General features: G+C 49.1%; 2 protein-coding genes across 5 annotated transcripts in view; both read left to right on the top strand.

The window, feature by feature from the left end:
- Positions 1-1,163, top strand: part of TDRD7 (tudor domain containing 7) — a 43,691-nt gene extending 42,528 nt beyond the window's left edge. Inside the window, exon 16 of the mRNA XM_082497604.1 lies at positions 670-1,163. Coding sequence (XP_082353730.1) covers positions 670-890 — 221 coding nt within the window. The 3' untranslated portion in view covers positions 891-1,163. The remainder of the gene's footprint in view (positions 1-669) is intronic.
- A 5,426-nt stretch (positions 1,164-6,589) lies between these two features.
- TMOD1 (tropomodulin 1) overlaps positions 6,590-18,213 on the top strand; it is a 31,728-nt gene continuing 20,104 nt past the window's right edge. For 3 of the 4 annotated variants that reach the window (XM_082497473.1, XM_082497476.1, XM_082497475.1), the window contains exon 1: positions 6,590-6,685. The gene's annotated coding sequence lies outside the window, so the exon portion shown is untranslated. Of the gene's footprint in view, positions 6,686-14,409; positions 14,637-18,213 lie in introns of those variants that run through there. The other variant, XM_082497474.1, reaches the window with a different exon arrangement.

Below are 18,213 nucleotides of genomic sequence, written 5' to 3'. Positions count from 1 at the left end.
AGACTGAATTTCAAGTCTGCAGGAGCCACTTTTTTCCTACAGTCATATTTAGAAACCTGTTTGGGTTCGAGCATCACATCCCTGAGCAAACTTGACTTTGTGTGATGCTGCTCTCAAAAAACAGCAGCAGTTGTGAGGCATTTAGGTGGCATTTCTCTTTGTTTCTGTTCTCTGCAGATCGAATTTGGGACTTGAAGGTTTAGCAAATGTTTTAGTAGCCGATGCTGCTTTGAGACGAAGAAAACAATCTAAAGCAAGGCAAACAGGACAAATAATTTCGGCAGCCTCAGGCAGCAAAGAAATAGTTTGTTTTGAAAGGATCTTTAGTTTCCTTTTAGTCATGTTTCCTAATATGCCTTGATCATGCATGGCAGCTGACATACTTTGAATTACTCAGTGAGTCAGTGCATTTGCCTTTCAGTTCTGCAAACTTGCCCCTATCTTTAGACTTCAAGAAAAAATAAATGTCCTAGTCTCTGTAATAATTAAGCTTGTTTGTGTGGGAGATGAGTGAGCTTGTGTTTCTTTTCTAGAGTTAAGCTGCATTCAGTAGCACTTGAACATGTGTTTTCTCAAGTATTTAAATTCCCCCCACTGCTTTATAAACTTGATCATTCAGATTAGTCTAGTCTATAAATGACCTTCTGTCTTGCTTTATATTTGTCCTAGGAGTGAAAAGCCAGCAGTGGTCAGAAGAGGCATCAATAGTGTTTCGGAATCTTGTAGAGAAGAAACCCTTGGTGGCACAAATACAGGCAGTTAATGAAAGCACTAACTCTTGGGATCGAAAAATAGTGACTTTCCTCGTGGACACATCTCATCCAGATACTGATATATGGATTCATGATTTTGTGTCTCAAAGTCTTGTGGAATTTTCAAAGGATGATTAATCACCTCTTCTGAAATGTAGCAGCTCAGATTCTTTAGCAATAAAATAAATAACAGGCTTTGAAGAGAAATATAACTACTACATGGCCTTGAAGACATAAAGGGGATAAAATATAAAAATCTGTGTTCTGTGAAAGGGTTTCTTTAACAAGTTTGGCTTCTGTTGACTTCAGTTGACTTCCTGAAAATTTGCACTTTGTTTACCATTGTAATGCTAGAATGTTTGGGTGAAAATACTAAAAAAGTTATTTATCAATAAAACAATGTTGACTTTTGTTCTTGTGATATTTCCCTAATTTTGGAAAGCTTTTTTTCTCATAGCTGTTAATCAGAACCATTACTGGGTAATCCTCCCTTTTTTTTAAACTAGCATTTTTATTAGTTGGGAAACATGGGAGTCGTCCTCAATATTTCTGAATTTAGAGATGCATTATTGGTGGGTTTTTCTCCCTTAACTTCAGAAGAGTTGAATAGTTGAAAGTGCCTTGTTTGGGAGATGGCATTTGCGGGGCTTAACTTTCACAGGAGGCTATGCACTTCACATGCTTCCTAGCCTGCGTCCTGTTCTTTAGCAATGATCCCACTTTTCTGAATTCTCCGCTCCTCTCCTCACCCCACTCCCTGACCGGCTGCTAAATTGAAGGCATTCCTTTCCCTCTTTTTTGATAGCTTATTTTCGTGGATGCTTCTGAGAAACTTTCAAGAGCTGCTGCTCCCTGGAGACAGGAGCAAGCAATGTCCTTTAAGCATGTGCTTGAAGTCCTCTGTATACAGTATTTTTTGCCTACTTTATTTTTGGCCTTAGAAATATTTAAAGGGGGTATAGACACAATTATATTTCATAGTCTGCTGCCTAGATTTGAGTTTGCTTGCCGTAGTCCTTTAAGATTGTTAAACACAGTATTAAAGCTTTACACAGTGAATGCCAGCAGAAGGAATTTTTCTGCTGTACACAGCTATGTACTCTTTCTAGTAATACACAACCTGAGCTAAGAAATTCTGCCAGCATGCTGTCTGCACACGTAAAGGAGACTGGACAGAAAGGGATCCATGACTTCAAAGGCACAGTGCATATGTGACGTTAGGATGGGAGAAAGAAAATGCATGCAAATGTTCTGAGTAAAGAAGCTGTTTAAGCATTTAAGACTTACATTTACACCCTCTTAGTCTAATTCTGGTGTAGTTCTGGAGGAGGTCTGAGCTAAGCAGCAAGGAGTCCTCTTGGAAGTCTGCTGAGTGCCTTTGCCTGGACTGCACATAGGGTATAGCAGAGCCCTTATGAGTAGAGCGGGCAGTGATAAACTAACCAGCTGATAATTTAATGCAAATTGCTAGTTAACATGGTCTTGCCCGTATTTAAGTATGCTAAGGTGAGATTCTTAAAGTGTACTTGTTGAGAGAGAAGTTACATTAATGCCTGAGTAACTAATGTTTTTCCATGTTAATCAATTTCTCCTGCCTCAGCTGCCACTGCAGAGAAGGTGAAGAATGCAGGTGAAGGAATCAATGTGATGATAAACTTCCATGCAGAAGTTTCCTTCTGTGTAGGACTGCTTCTGAGCCTGAAAATCTGAATGGTGCAGGTCACTAGGATGAAAAACACACTTTCCTGAGCTCCTGAAGAGAGCGAGAGTTTTCATATGTGTCTAAGAGCATATGCCACCTTCATCCGCAATCTTGCAAAGTTTGATGGCTTGTAAATTGATCATTGTAATGGCATAGGGTGTTTCGCTGGAACTGTTTTGAAGTTTGTCCGGTTGTGTGCAAAACGCCCATGCTGTGTTTGCATCCTTTGAGGCTCAGGGATCTGTTGTTGGCCTGTTGTTGATTTGCACCTGTGAGCTGATGGAGCAGGCTTTGGGACTCTACACCTGTAGTATTAGGGCAGATGTTCAAGAGAGTCAAGGTGCTTTTTCAGCTTCTTGTCTGCTCCTTCTGGAGTATGTCTCGCCCTCTCCTTGGTTGTCGGTGGCTGCTCCAGAGTCTAAAAAGCCCAGGTCAGAAGCAAGGACAATATTCATACAGTCTCATGCATTTACACAGCTCAGTACTGGAGTTCACATGGGCTGCCTTGTGTGCCGGTAAAACAGAGTGCAGTCTAACTGATCAGCAAACCCGAGAATACTGCTCTTCACGTGGTGAATCATTTTATGCATGGCTTGAGCATGCACCCAACCCAAAGTTATTCACACAATGCCACGTGCAGTTTATACACTGCGTCCAGAGGCTGCATTGACAAGTCTCCCCATCTTCATACCCTCTGTACAGTACCACCACTGTCTTACATAGCTCCATTACTAGTACATTACACTACAGGTACTCTGCGGTTAGTTACTTACCTACTGTATTCTTTCACCATCTGTGATTTCAGTTGCAGACCTGTGATTTTACACCTGGTTTTGACGTGGTTATTTTTTGTACCCCTCTGACCAGCCTGTAAGATTCTCTGATACATTTGCTAACTGACCTGCTAGTGCTACTTGAGTACATTTTGTGCTCTGGCTTTGAAAAATGTGCAGGAGGTGTTGGCTGTACACAATATTGAACACTTTTGAGTTTGCTGAAGTTCCTGATCCATGAAGTAGGTAGCGTAATTAGTAGCTGTTGTGAATGATGCTTCTAGGATTTCTCTGCTTTCGTGGATGTCGTGCATGACACCTCAGCAGGGGTGCGTTAGCTCATGTCTGAATCGAGCAGGTGGTGGAGTTGCTGTATCACATGATCTTTCCATTCCAATGGCTATTAAAGGCCTACACAGGAATCCTGCACCAGTTCTCAGCAGCAATCTACAAGAAAGATGTGGGTTAATTACAGAGAATCCAGACGAAAGCAAGAACAATGAAAGTCTAGAAAACCTAGCTTAAATGGAAGGATTTGTAGTTAGTCTGGATAGGAGGTGGCTAAAGAGGGGAACACTTAAAAGTTGTCACTGGTAAAGAATCTGGGTTTCTATGCAGGGAAAACAGGACACATCAGGGTTTGAGTTGCAGAAAGGTAAGCTTAGGTTAGGTGTTAGGCGATTTTTTGAAAGAAGGGTAAAGCCTGAAATTCACTGGAACTCCAGTTTCATTATAAATGCCAAAAACAGTTAGGTGTATCTGCAGAAGCCCAGCTGATCCTCCCTTGGGAGATGGAGTAATTGTTGGGACTCTACCCAGGATAAGTTTCCAGCTGGAAAAAGGGAATGCAGCATTGTTAGACATGTTTTGTGGATTATTGTGAGTTTTATAAACTGGAAAATGAGCATTCATTACCTAGGGAAAACAGATAACACTGTAATAATTTAAAAACAAAAACAAACCAAAAAAAACAACAAAGCAGATCTCTTACTTTCCCAAGGCTATGAATAATAAGCACTTTCAAACCACCTCTTTCCTGTTTATTCCACTTCAGCTGTATTTTGTTACCTTTATAAAGTTTAAGTTTACCTGTTTTCATCTCCCAGGTTCACCCAGGGTCGTTTTGAGGAACACTGTCTCAGTAGAGAAACTTGAGAACCCTCTTTGCCATGACAAAATGAGTTCCTATCTCCCAAGGTTTCCACCCCTGGACTACTCTTTCTCCATTCATGGAGGCTTTTGTTGTCTCTGTGTTTTCACCACACACATCCTTTGTTCTCACAGTTGCTGTGCATGAGGCAAACCTTTGCATTTGAGAGCCTACGTTCTCATTGTGCTGGTTGGGTTAGCCAAGAAAAGTGAAGAAGAATCATGCAATGAAAAAAAACCCTCACACTAAATCTTTATAATGCGTGAAAGTTTCCTTTTATGTTCTTTTGTCCATTGATTGCTGATATTTTCAGACTGGAAGCCCTGACCAGGAGAATTGTGCTGCTCTGTGAGGTTAGAACTTTGCTAGGGCAAGAAGAGCTTGTGACCTGAGCAGACATGCTTCAAGCATGCCAAGCCATTACCTGGAGAGCTGTTTTGAAGAGGGGCTTGGATGCAGTTGGAGCCAGCAATACTTGGTGTCTTGTGAACAGTGCTGCAAGGTGCGTTACTTGCAGCATTCATTACTGCAGTGTGTCGTGGTAGACAGCTAAAGATGAAGCATTAGTGATACTTACACCAAAATAAATATGCTGAGAAGCTGGGTTAACATCTTGCCTGATGGAGATGGGCTGAGTGCATTCTAAGGGGACTGTAGCACCCACCTCGGGTGAGCTTCTGGTGCCCACAAAGCTAGATCTGAGAGCAGCCAGGTGGGATAAAAAGTAAGTGGCTCGTGTGTATCACAGAGTGCAAAGCCAACGTGGGCTTGTAGGGAAGCTTGGTGGTGCTGGCAGATCCCTTCCTGAGCTGCTCGCAGCTTGCACACCCTTGAGAAAGACAGTTGGTAAGCAGGTAGATCCTGGCATCTAAGTTTGTCTGATCTGGTACCTACCCATCAGGCTTCTTCAGCCTGAAGGAATTCAGACATTTGGGCCAGTCAGTGGTGAACTGGGTTGTTCCCGGTGCCCTTTTTACTCCTGTCAGCATATGGAATGATGCCAGTGACTCGGGCCATGATCCTGCTCATCTCTACAAGACATGCACTGAATCCACTGCTTGGCAGGACCCCTATCTGTATCCTTCATTTGGCCCAGCTGTGAGCAGTGTTTCCAGGGTGAACTGCAGATCTTTCCCCAAGTGTCATGGGATGCAGAACCTCAGCCCCCGCTAGGTCACCTGTAGGACAATCTAGGGGGGGGGGGGGGGAAGCCAGGTACCATCTCATAGAGATGGGGACGTTTTCAGGTGAAGAGCATCACTAGCCCTGGGAAGTGTGGGGCTGGAGAAGTGTTCAGCTCACCTGGGGCCCTCTCCGCTGCTGGCTTGTGGCTGCTGGTGGAGGCCAGACAGCAGAGATATGGAGGATCTTGGGGTTGATAACTTTGTGGGAGATTTGTTAAAAAAAGATTGCAGGACAAAGCCATGGGGCTTTATAGTGACTCAAAGGTGAGAGAGGGGAAAGGAGATTTAGCAGCAACGTCAGTAAAACTTGACACCGCAAGGCTGGAAGGCAGCTCTCTGGGGCTGGTGGCAGACTTGGAGCTGCTCTAGGAGGTGGCTGTCACCCGATGTACAGGACAAATCGACGTGGAGTAAAACAAGACACGGAATTAGTAGCTGCACTGGTACAGATGGCATTTTTGGGGAAGCAGCTCTTGCAAAGCGCCCAGGCTTGCTGCCACAGGGTCCCAGCAGTCGTGGTGGCGTGGCCACCCCAGCCAGAGGCCAGGGCGGCTGCGACTCGGTCTGGCTAAGCCATGACACCCCCTTCGCTCCTCCTGCCCCAGGCCTGCACCACTCCTCCCGGGGAAGGAGCTTTTTCCTAGCCGCAGCCTCAGGGTGCTTCGCGGTGCCCCGTGTTCCCCCACCGACCGAGGAGTGGGCATCTCGCGGGGCTTCCCAAAAGCAAGTTGCCACGGGACGAAAAGCAGGCTCTGGCGCTCCCACGTCGTTAAAAGCAGGGAAGACCCTTCGGAAGCAAATGCCGCCCTTGGCTGCTGCGGGGCTCTCCCCCCTCCCTGTCGTCCCCATCCCCCGCAGCGCCCACCGCGCTCCGGGCACGGGCGGTGCGAGTTTCCCCTCCCGGCTGCGGGCGGAGGGTAAGGAGAGACCGAACCGGCGACCCGGGGCGGGGGCTGAGCCGGGCACAGCTGTTCCCGGCCGGGAGGGGCGACGGGGCCGCCCCCCGCTGAGTGACGGACGGGGCCGGGGTTGGGGCCGGACCGCCGCCTCCCGCAGCGGCGGAGCCGGCGCGGGCAGGACGCGCCGCCCGGGCTCGGCTCGGCTCGGCTCGGATCACGGCAGCGGTAAGCGGGCGGCGGGGCGGCGGGCCCGGCCCTTATCTGGGCAGAATATTTGGGCGGCACCGCCTCGACAGAAATAGCGGCCGCCTCCGCGCTGCGTGCGCCCGGCAGCGCGCAGGATGGGGTGGTGGGGGGGGGTGCCCTGCCCGCATCCCTGCCCGCATCCCTGCCCGCATGCAGGGATCTATCTATCTATCTATCTATCTATCTATCTATCTATCTATCTATCTATCTATCTATCTATCTATCTATCTCTGCCTGCCTGCCTGCCTGCCAGGGGGCCGTGCCCGGAGGGTCCCCGGGGGCTGCGGGACGGCTGTGCCCCGCGGCAGGCAGCCGGCAGCCCGCGGCGGAGGCGCTGGGTTGGCAGCCGGCGGCGCCCACGCGTGTCCGCGGCGGGCGCTGCCCGGCCCGGCGGGTACCGGAGGGGGGCGGGGAGGACAGTGGCCGGGGGTGAGGGGGCCCTGCGCTGAGCGGGTTGCGAAGGGCGCTGGTAGTTTTTTGTGAGTGCTGTTGCGTTTGTCATCCTGGGAGCTCTGCTGAGGAAATGGTTCTCCAGGGGATGGATTAATAGAAAGCTGCGCTGGTTTTGTACGGGAAAAGTAGAAATTAGCGGGGTGGGGGGAGGCGATTCCTTGAGTCATTGTGGTGTGTTTTCCATGGCCATACTTTGTCCAGCTCGACTTGGTTACTGCCTTGCTTGAAAGGCGCTGCCTATCTCAAAGATAACTCTCCTTCGCTCAGCTGGACACAGCTTCAGCCCCACTCATGTGTCGTCCTGATGGGCTCATCTATCTGCTTCTGCTTTTGAAGCGCTCCTGGGTGCTTTGTTAGAACCCATTGCCCACTGACCCCCCACCATGGCCCAGCTGCCCTACCCACTACACAGAGGTCTTCTCTCTAGTTGCTTTATGTTGTTCCTTAGGTATTGGGCCTTGAGCCAGAAAGGTGCTCGGCCATGTGGCTGAGGTTATTTTTAAGTATATATGAAATCCCTTCCTCATGTGTGACCTGCCAGCTCACGCAGGAGTGAAGAATGGATTCCTCATTTCTCAGCAAAGAGACAAGATTTGTGCCAAGAGGTGGTACCTTCTCTCAGAGTAGCTGATAGAGCAAATACTGGACAAGGTTTTGAGCTTGCAAGCCCTACTTCAGGTTATGGTAGTGAGCCCTTTGTCTTTAGTCTTCTTGGAAGGAGGAACTGGCCCAACACGGTCTGGTACGCACTGTGGTGCCTTTTGCAGTCATGCAGAAGAGTTTGCATGGTTGTCTCCTGACAGCCTCTCTACCTGTTGCCCTTATGTACGTGCATTTGGGTACTCCAACAAGCACTCTGCATTGTAAACTCACTGCTGCTCATTTCAAAGTCTCGGTTTTCTTCCTGTCAGGGCTCTTTTTCACACACACCCCCCACTTCAGCATTGCTTTGTTTTCCAGCCTGACTCATCTTGTTCTTTTCTCCACATATTTCCCAGCTGCGATGGTCCTCTGGCTTTTCTCCAGATAGTATGTTTTTGCATAATATTGGGAATATGTTGCTGCCTCCCCTCCTGCTTGGTGTATTTGGGAAAGTCAAACGTGTGGAGGCAGCCTGGTCTATCTCATTACTGAGTTCCTTTGCCCATGTTTTACTTTCATTCACCCAAACGACGGCTTGATTTATCTTTTCAAAGTGATCTTTTTGTGAGAAGCGTCTGTCCCCCTGCTAGGACATGTAACTCCATCCTCCAGAGTGATGTGCTACTGAATGTAATGTTTGCAGATGAATTGTTTTACTTTTCTGTTCGCTGCTTCACTGTTTGCCAGGCACGTGGAGTTTCTGTGAAAGCCCAGCGCAGCTCAAGGGGAGGAGGCTGCGATCTGCTTTCTGATTTTTTCTTCTGTAGTTGACAGTCATTTGCAAATCATGAGCTAGGAAGACTCTGTCGTCACTTCCCTATTCCAGGCAAGGACTTGTAGCCAAAACATGTTTACTTTGTAAAATTACCAGACTCTTGGAAGAAACAGGAGATAAAAATCGTGTTCCATGGCTCCGTGTTGCTAAACGGCCACATGTTTTTTGTCACACGACCCCGGCACTGCCAGTGGCTCAGCAGTTCTCTGGTCCATCCCCACGGCACAGCAGATATCTCCTCAGCCAGGCAGGTTGTGGCTTTTTATGGCCTACGTCTAGAAACCCCCAAAGATGGAGACCTCACCTCCCTAGTGCCCTGTCCCAGAGCTCCATCAGCCTCCTGGGAGGGAGTTCTTCCTACTCATTAATGGTGAATGAGGTAAACACATATCAGAGGCTATCCTGGGTCAGACCAAAGTCTGGCCAGCCCAGGATGCTCCAGCAGGCAGCAACCAGTAGCAGATACCCTGTGAGAAGCACGGAAACATGACTACAGTGATGCTTCCCCAGAGCCCAGTTCCAACACTGCACAGTTTATTCTCTCTCTCAGCTGGAGGTGGTAACTTTGCTTCTTCAGGCCTTGGAGGATCCCACCATCCCACTTCTTTTAAATGTCTCCTTCTGGTTTGGTGCACAGTGTACACCATGTGCTTATTGCTGCTGCAACAGTACTCGTCTTGCTCCAGTGTTGATTAAGCGTCGACATATCTAGGGCTTATTAGCTGCACCTTGATGGCACTTTTCACTTTCACTTCCTCTGCTTCAACCACACAAGCAGTGGGGTGGGATCAGGAATGTACAGATGGAGGTGAGTTACTAACAGCTCGCCATGCTTTGCTCTGGGTCGTCTGGCAGGGCCTCTGTTTTACAGGACATCGCCATCGCCATCGCCTGTCAAAGGGTCTGAGGCACTGCTTGGTGCAGGACAGGAGCCTTTCTGCTCCTGTGTTCACATAGCATCCATCAGGTTCAGCTGCTGCCCGCAGCTGGAGTGTGCCAGAGAAGCGGGGGTCCATCCACAGACTAGCATAAGTTCAGTCAAGAAACCCCGTATCTCTTTTCAGTGGAGATTGTGCCACCTATGAGGTGTCCAAGTGGAAGGCTTCAAGCTACAGAGCAGGAACTGAGTGCACAGTGTCACTGATGACTCAAGCGTGCCCCTGCGCTTTTCATGGGGATTAGTAATTAGGCAATTAAGTACATGCCAGGTGCATGAGAGAACCTCACCCCAAATAGGGGAGCACATAACTGTGCTTACAAGTGTGTGCCTTAAAAATATGCAAAGGAGAGATAGAGCTGGGGTGGTTTGTATTTGGGCTTTCATGGAGTTTGTCCCCCGTTGCATGTTGCCTGGTCACCAAATGTCCAGGCTGTTTGCTGGATGACCCTGGTAAGAAAGATCACTTGGTAAGAGCCATATTGAGTTGTGGCTTGCAGGCTGCAGGAGGGCTGAGGAAAGGAGGGCCAGAAGGTAAGGGCTGTTTCTGAGCATTGGGTTGGCTGCACCTCCTGGTATGCAAGGGGAGAGGAAGGTCCAGGAGAGTGTGACCAGCATGGCTTCCCTCGGCACCAGTGGATGAAGGGGAGGTCGCGCAAAGGGAGCTTTGCCTAGTGCCTGCATGACCTTGGACAACCAGCCATTTGCTGTGGAGCTGTCAAGTGCGAGGATGGGATTGTCAGCTCCGTCGTGAGGATCCCCATAGGAATGAAGCAGCAGCAGCAGTAAGTGTTGTCTATGGTGTGTTGAACTTCATTGCTGTAGGGTTCTGGGTGGTGATGATAACTTCAGATAACATTCTGTGTTTTGCATGGCTGGCATGTCATTTAGAGAAGCAGAGGTGCTTTGACAGATCCACAATGCCTCCTTCCATGTGTTTGTTTTCAAATATTGTACTAGGGTGAACATGAATTTCAGTGTGTCTTAGGTTAACAGCTGCTGGTCGTGAGGTTTTTATCAAACCAGAGGAAATCCAGATCTTCCTTGGAGAAGTCTTGAGTTGTCTGAAGGGACAGCAAATTCCCTGTTGGATATCATTAGGCATGAGCTGCTTGCAGGGAGGCTGAGAGGGGCTCAGTCGTTCTACTTGGTGGCTGGGTTGCCTTGGAGTGGTGAGGATGTGTGCTGAGCTCTGCTTTCTGCATCTGACGTGGCAGAGCTTCTCACTGTCTGGAGCTTCCCCTGCCTTTTCTCTGTCCACTCTTCTCATCCAGGGCATGAATGTGCTGGCGCTGCCCAGCTCAGCTTTGGAAAGGCTAAGGGATGAAGATACGCCTGATGGGCACCACTTGCTCAGCAGGGGCTGGGGACATCCACTGCTTTGTGTGCTCCATTTTAATGTGAATCATTCAAGATGATGCTTGGCTACTCTGCTAGCTGGACAAGGGCTTCTGAGTGTGAGAAAGCTGCAAAGCAAGATACTGTGATGATCTCCTGGAGGCTGAGTGACTCATTCTTCTGCTGCAGAAGCAAGGGACTTAGCCAAGGTGACCTTCAACCATATCTGAGCACAGGGTGGTTTGAACAGATTGTTTCAGGGGAAGGCAGCTAAACCCCCTTGTGTTGAACCAGAATCAGAATTAAAACTTGAATCACAGCAGTGAAGACTTTGCTTCATCTGGATAAATTGAGTGCAGAAAACAACAGGTTTTGTGAAATGTCGAGGATCAGCTTGGAGCCCAGTTCCCATCCTGTGTAACCTCCTGGCATTCAGAGGAGGAACCTGAACGGTTGGGCAGGCCTGTGCATTCTTCTGAGAGGAAGTCACAGAAAGTTTAGATGGGAAGGGACCTCTGGAAATTCCCAGTCCAGTGTACTTCTCTGAGCAGGCCTAGCCCCAGAGCTTGATTGAGTGCCCAGGGCCTCGTCCAGTTGAGCATCGAATATTCAAGGATAGAGATCCAACAACCTGTCTGCTCCCTGTCCAAAGGCTGCACCACTCTTGTGGCAAGTTTTCCCCTAATGTCCAGTTAGAATTTCTCTTGCCACAGCTTATTCCCATTGCCCGTTGTCCTTCCCCTGTGCACCTCTGAGGAAGACCTGGTTCTGTCATCTCTAGAAATCCTTTCCCTTTAGGCAGTGGCAATCTTCCCCTCTCCAGACTGCAGAAGTCCAGTTCCTGCCACTTCTCCGTGCACCTTCTGTGTCCCAGCCTCCTGCCTATTGATAGCCCTGCACTGGAGTCTCTTCAGCTTGTCAGGACTTGTCTTCTGCTGGGCAACACCAAACTGGATGCAGCATCCAGCTGCAGGCTCCAGTGGTGCTAAGCAGAGGGGAATACCAACCTCTGTGGACCTCCTGGGTAGACACTTTCTAGTACAGCTTGGACTGCAAGTCCAGTGCACAGTCTATATGAAGTCTCTTGTAGCTCTAATGAGATTTTTCAACATCTTGGACATTCAAGGTGGTGATGCGGAGCCCAAGCAGACCAGCAGCACTTGATGCTGCAGCCTGGGTCTGTGTTTATGGCTTGTTAAAAAGGTGCTTTCCTCTCTGGCTGAGAAAATGAGATCAGCCTAAAAAAGAATTCTCAAAAAATGAGCAGGAGACCATTCCCTTAAAAGGACTGGCTTTAGATATTTATCTTCCTTTCATTTCTCGAAGCCAAAGGCTTGACGTTTAGCAATGTCGTGGTTTAGGCCAAATCAGCTACTGGGGACCTGGGGGACCCCAGATGGGATGAACAGATGCTCCCTTCTACCTCTCTTCAAGGAGAGAGGCATAGGAGGAAAAAGAGACTTAAGAGTTTAGATGGAACTAAACTACTTTTAATGAAATATTAATAACAAAATAAAAAGAAATAATGAAATATATACAAAACCGTATCAAGCTCCCGAGATGACAATCACGTCACCGGCTGGCACTGGGGCAGTCCCAGGCTGGACTCAGTGACGGATGGGAACTGGATTCCGGATCTGCATTCAGGATCAGGATCACAGGCAGATGAACAGAGTCCTCCTCAGACGTCGGCCATTGAAGGAAGAGCGCTGACCCTTTGATCCCTCAGCTTTTATACTGAGCATGAGGCAGATGGGATGGAATACCCTGTGGGTCAGTTTTGGGTCACTTGTCCTGTCCATTCCTCCCTGCAGGTGGGACCCTACTATGCTTTTCTGCTTCTGACCCTCCAACGGGGCAAATAACAAAGTTGGTCGGCCTTGGGGGTTATAGCAGTAAGTACAAGCAGGAGCCTCTCTGCATACCATGCCTGGGCATCAGCTATAAACAATTGGTCTTATCACTCTGAGAGAGTGAACACTGTCTGCACAATATGCAGTTAATTTTAGTAGTTAGAGAGGCCCAGCTAAGAAGCGAAGTTACTGAACAAAATTGGTTCTGTTTTACCTCAAACCAGGACAAGCAAGAACAAAGTGTGTTCACTTGAAATGGGGCAAACATCTCACTGCTGGTACTGCGAATATGGGCCACATGGTCAACTGCAAGGCCACTGCTGGGCTCTGGTTGTGTCTGCCAGAGAAGGCACCACAGGCTCCAGGTGTGACCTTTGTTCCTGTGTGTTGGGAGGAGAACATTCCTTTTCCAGGAGGCACCAAGTGGTCAAGACTTTGGATGCATAAGGCTATGTGATGACACTGGATAGATCCAGCTCCTCCTGTGCTCTGCTCTGCTTTGCTGTTGGGTTTTGCAAAGTTCACATAGACTCATGTTTTTAGGTGTGGTCTCAGAAGGAGCAGATGTGCATCTTTCCCTGTTGTTACTGGATCTGCCCTAATTTGTTGGTTCCTTCTTGAAACTCCTGGGAACTGGTGATGTTGGGGTGCTCATTGACTCAAACAGCAAGGCGGCTGTGGAGTCAAGCTCCTGCACACCAGCACCCAGGTATGCTGAGGTGCAAGTCCAGGGTTCACAAGGTGTCCCGTGAACTGCAGGACCAGCAGAGACTCACTTTTTGGTGGACAGATGTCCTTCATCCCTACATCCCCACTGTGTCTGCCGCAGCTCTACAACATGTAATGGCTCCCTGCTCTCCAAGTGCTTCTGGTACCCTCCCTTCGTCTCGACCTCCCTGCAAACGCCCCAGCTCTCTCCTTCATTCCCTGACTGTCAGCCAAAGGAGATGGCTTGCTCCACGTTACACTTCTGCTGACAGACCCTTTGCACGCATCTGCAGCTTGACAAGAAGTTAGGGTTTGCGTTGTGTATGAGATTTCATTAGAGTTAGCAAATGGCTTTAAGGTTTATCAGAGGACTGAGAAGCCACATAAAAATACAGTCTTCATCTAGGAAACCAACTGGAGCTGATTTGCTCCTCTCATCTGTACAGCATGCACCTTGGAGATTCACTGAGGTCTAAGTGTATGCACAGAAAGTCCTTAACTTCTCGTGAGTTTATAGGAAATGGTCACTTGAGGTATGTGTAGTTTCCCCCCCAAAAAGCCCTGGTGTTTATCTTTAAAGTTACCGTAAAAGTCAAAGAAAAGTAAAAGGGAATTGTAGCAACTGCAGAAGGGTTGGTTGACATTGGTTTATTATTTTTATACTGTAAAAATAATAGCTCTGAACTTTGACTCGGGTTTATACTTAAGCTATGAAAAAAATCTCATAAATCAAAACCCTGCATGAGTCAAATAGGAACTGTTCTCAAGCCAGGCTATCCCTCACGAGGGTTACTCCTGCCTTTGGTGCTGCTTAAAAACAGCTTTCATCCCGAATAGCCTTCTGCCTTCAAACTTGGCAGTTTTTCCAAGAATCATTGATATCCATGCTGGTGACGCTTGTTGGCCACCTCCTTATCTCAGAAACCAAGCCCCTGGTCTGCTTTCTTATTTCAAAGGACTGAAAAAGTTTCCCGGTAGATTTGAGGGTTGCTTGAGGGGGGGTATGTTAATTTCTTCAGCCATGGCTCTCGTTGGCCTCTGTGTTTCGTGGGCCATTCGGTGTGGCTGGTGACTCAGGATGCACCAAACCCTCCCGCGTGCTGCAGCCCCTGCGGCCGTGGAATTGACAGCCGCGTGCTGCAGCCTGCTGCGAAATGCTGAAATCGGGGCTGGATTGGAATGATAATGGAATTTATCACCGAAAAGCCCTGTGTCTTCGCTGAGGTTAGTTGCTCTTTCTCCCCGTGTGCGTACGAAGAGGAAAGGGCTGTGGGTAATTTCCTGCTGCTAGCACGCCGGCACAGGTGGGGCTTTGTGCCGGTCGGGGCTGGGCTTCCCAGCACGTTACACAGCACCCAGGGGAAACCTGTATGTTTTCTCTATGACGCTTTTACGTTTTACTTTTACCTTTTTTTTTTTTATATTTGTCTTGCTTGCTGCTGTTTCTGTTGCTTTTACCCAGTTCTGCTTTGCTTTTTGTTCTTTTTCCTGGGGTTGTCCCCCATTGAGGGATGGTCCTGCAGATCCTCCGACTCGGCGGTACCTGTGCTGCTCCGCAGCCACCCCGAGCAGCCCCCTGCAGCCTGAGCCCGTTGCTGCCCTGCTCCTGCCCTCCTTGCTCACCCACCTGAGGAGCACAAACACATCCCCATGCCTGTTCTCCACCATGGATTGGACACAGTGGTCCCGTGTGGACCACCTTCCCTAGGTCTTCACCTGTTCCCTGTGTGGAGGTCGGTGCTGTTCTTGGGTTTCGGTGCCCCAGAAGGACACAGTGCTGCAGGGGGGCTATACCAGTACAGAGCAGTGAAAGGAGTATTTCCAGTGTCATACAGGATGCTTTTCATTTTCACTTGTTCTACAGCGTCCATTTGTTTGTTCAGAGGTTTTCAGAAAGAAACCGTTCCGTCCCCCTCATAATCACAAAAGTTGCCTTTTTTGTTTTGTTTTCCTATATTCATGATAGGAACGGTCTTCCTTGTAGGTGATCTATGGTGTATGTTCATCTCCCATCCGATTTCATTTTTATCCTTGAACCTTCTTATGCATACCAGCTTGTGTGCTTTTCAGACTTACAAGTGCAAGTGTTTGGACTGTGTTCCAATGTGTTTGATTAATACTTTGGACAATGAGACCTAATACCTTGCTGTCTTGGCAGTCAGTATGAATTTCAGGTTTTTGAGGACTTAGAGTTGTAATGGTGTCAGTCCTGAGCAACTTCTGTATATTACATATATATTTTGTTGTGGTGCTTCCTTCATTGATTGAATGAAAACTATTGGTAGCTTCACTGAAAAATAGCAAGCAGTCGAGGTTCCATCTTAGGAAGGCATTGAGAATAGATTTGATGGAGCAGATTTGTGGTGAATTAGGGTTAACTCTTTCCTGAATGCCCAGAAGTGTGTGGAATTAAAATTTGAATATAATATTGCAGTTGTTTTGGGGGATCTTGTTATTTTTTTGGAGTGCAGGTGTAGGGGGGGGGGAATCTGTGTTAAACCGTGCTTGAACCCTAGCACGGCTCGGGGAAAGCTCTTTGTGGCAGTGGGTGTTTCAGCACGTTGTGTAAATGAAAACAATTATGCTTAGGCAGAATTTACCTGCTTTCTTATTTTTGGCAGTGCAAAGCCCTCTTGCTGTTTACAGCAGATGGGCTCTTTGCTTTTTCTCCCAGCACTCATTAGCGGGATAGGGTGGAAGAGGTCTGGGAGGTGGAGATAAGGGAGAGCCAGTGAATGCACTGGTCCTGGAGGCTGCGATGGGAGATGCGACGCCAAACCCGCACAGCTCGTTCGGGGGGGAAGGGGAGCAGTACAAAACCTCCTGCCGCTGTGGGCACGGTTAGCGCTCCCGGCGCGCTCGCCACGGGAGTCGTGGGTGCCGTGCGGCTGCACCGGCGGTGCTGTGAGGGCACTGCCCCTCCTGGCAGCTCTGCTCGGGGTACATCGCAACCAAATATTCTCCCCGCGGGGATTTCAGCTGTGTTTCAGCAGGCTCTGCAGCTGTCCCCAACCCTCAAGGCCTTTGCCGTACACAGCCCCCCCCCCCCCCCCCCCCCCCCCCCCCCTCCGGCTTCATATCTCTGCAAGATGCTTTGAAAGCTGGAGCGCTTTCCGTGTGCGCTGACATCCGACGTCTGTCCTGCCTTTCGCCTCTCGGTGCTGACAGTCTCCGTCCTTCTGGCGGGAGGCGACAAGGTCAGCCCTGCAGAGGCCACGCTCTGGTGCCGACCGAGCCCCCGCTTGCAGGATACCCCTCATTGCTGGGAAGGGGCTGTGGCTGCCCCTCCACGTAGCCATGACGGAGGTTGCCATGTGCGCAGCAGGCCGTGGGTATTTTAAGCCGTTAGAGGGAATTCAGCGCCCTGGGGTGGGTTATCCTCTGCGTTCCTGCCTGCTCTTAGCTCCAGCTCCTTCCACAGCAGAATAGCCAAAACTTAAAATCGAATATGGAGTGCAGCCTGGTCAGGGTTCATGCACTACCATCTAAGGTCGCAGTGGCACAGCGCATCTCCAGATCCAGGTCCAGGCTGCCTTTCCAGGGTCTCCTGCATCATATAATAATAACTGCTGTAACGACAAGCGGTTGTTCACGGGTAGTGGTGATAAAGGCTCTGCTTTTTTCTATGCTGACCAGAAGGGCGGCCTCGCTGGGGTGGAGGGGCTGGACGTGGCTCCTAGCCCAGCCGCTGCATGGCCACTGCACGTTGGTCCGGTGGCTCAAGGTGCCTCGCACTGACGGCCGTGGGGCATCAGTAAAGAGCAGGAGTGATGGGGAACCCACCACCTCACTCAGCCAAACCCACCCAGCCCCGTAGCCCACCTGCCCTCCTTCACCCTCCCGCCGCCCTCGAGCCCAGTGCCCACAGGTTGGCCATCGCCCACCAGAGCAAACCAGCCTGACAGAAAGGTGGTCTTCATCCTCCGGGCTGTGGGATCCTGGGGGGGCTGTTCTTCCCATCGAGGCAGCACTGTCTGCCAGCCCTCCACCTCCGAAGTGGTGAGTGGCAGGAATGCGAGCGATGTAGGAGTTGCCATCACACCAGGGGGGAACCGAATGTCTGACCAGATGAGGGCTCTAAAATTGAGGGCTTGCTGTCGAGCCATCTGTGCGTTAATGTGCCCTTTTGTGACCAACCTAAAGATAATTTTCCTATCTGGAACAGCAGCTGCGTCATCAGTTGTGTAGAGAGACGTCTCCGCTAATGAAGAGCAATCATAAGAGCATGATATGCCCTGAGAGGACGGGCAAAGCTGGAGAGATGTGACTCGGGGTACGGCTTTGACGCTCTGCAGAAGCTGAAAAGAGGCCGTTTATAGAAACTCAAAAGACGTTTGGCTCCCCGAAAAATGCACAGGCCTTGCTGTTATTTTAGGGTAAGCGCCACTTGAGAGAACAGCAAAACTTTTTTTTTAAACTGTAGGAAAAGTCCCTTTAAAGTATCTAGAGTTCAATATTCTCTGCAAAAACTGAGCCAAAAAAAGAATGTAAATATACGGACAGTGCTATGGAACAGAAGGAAACTTTCAGCAAAAAAAACAGAGTCGGATACACTCTTGTGTGTTGTCGTGAGTGTATTTTTAACCCACCTGCGTATTTTAAACAAGCTGACCTTCACAGAAGGTCTACTGCAGTCTTTCCGAGCTGGCAGAGGTCCAGTTGCGTGTGTGTGTGATTGTGTATGGCATTTTATATTCGGAGACACAGCACAAACCCCCCGGGTCAGCGGGGATTATCCGCATAGGTCGTTTAGCGTGTTACTCCCACTTCTCTTCTAGAAGGGTTGTTTTAGACGTGCTGT

Source organism: Vanellus vanellus (genome assembly GCF_965231255.1).
Source record: "Vanellus vanellus genome assembly, chromosome: Z".
Taxonomy (NCBI): Eukaryota; Metazoa; Chordata; class Aves; order Charadriiformes; family Charadriidae; genus Vanellus; species Vanellus vanellus.
This window is presented reverse-complemented; position numbering and strand designations above follow the sequence as displayed.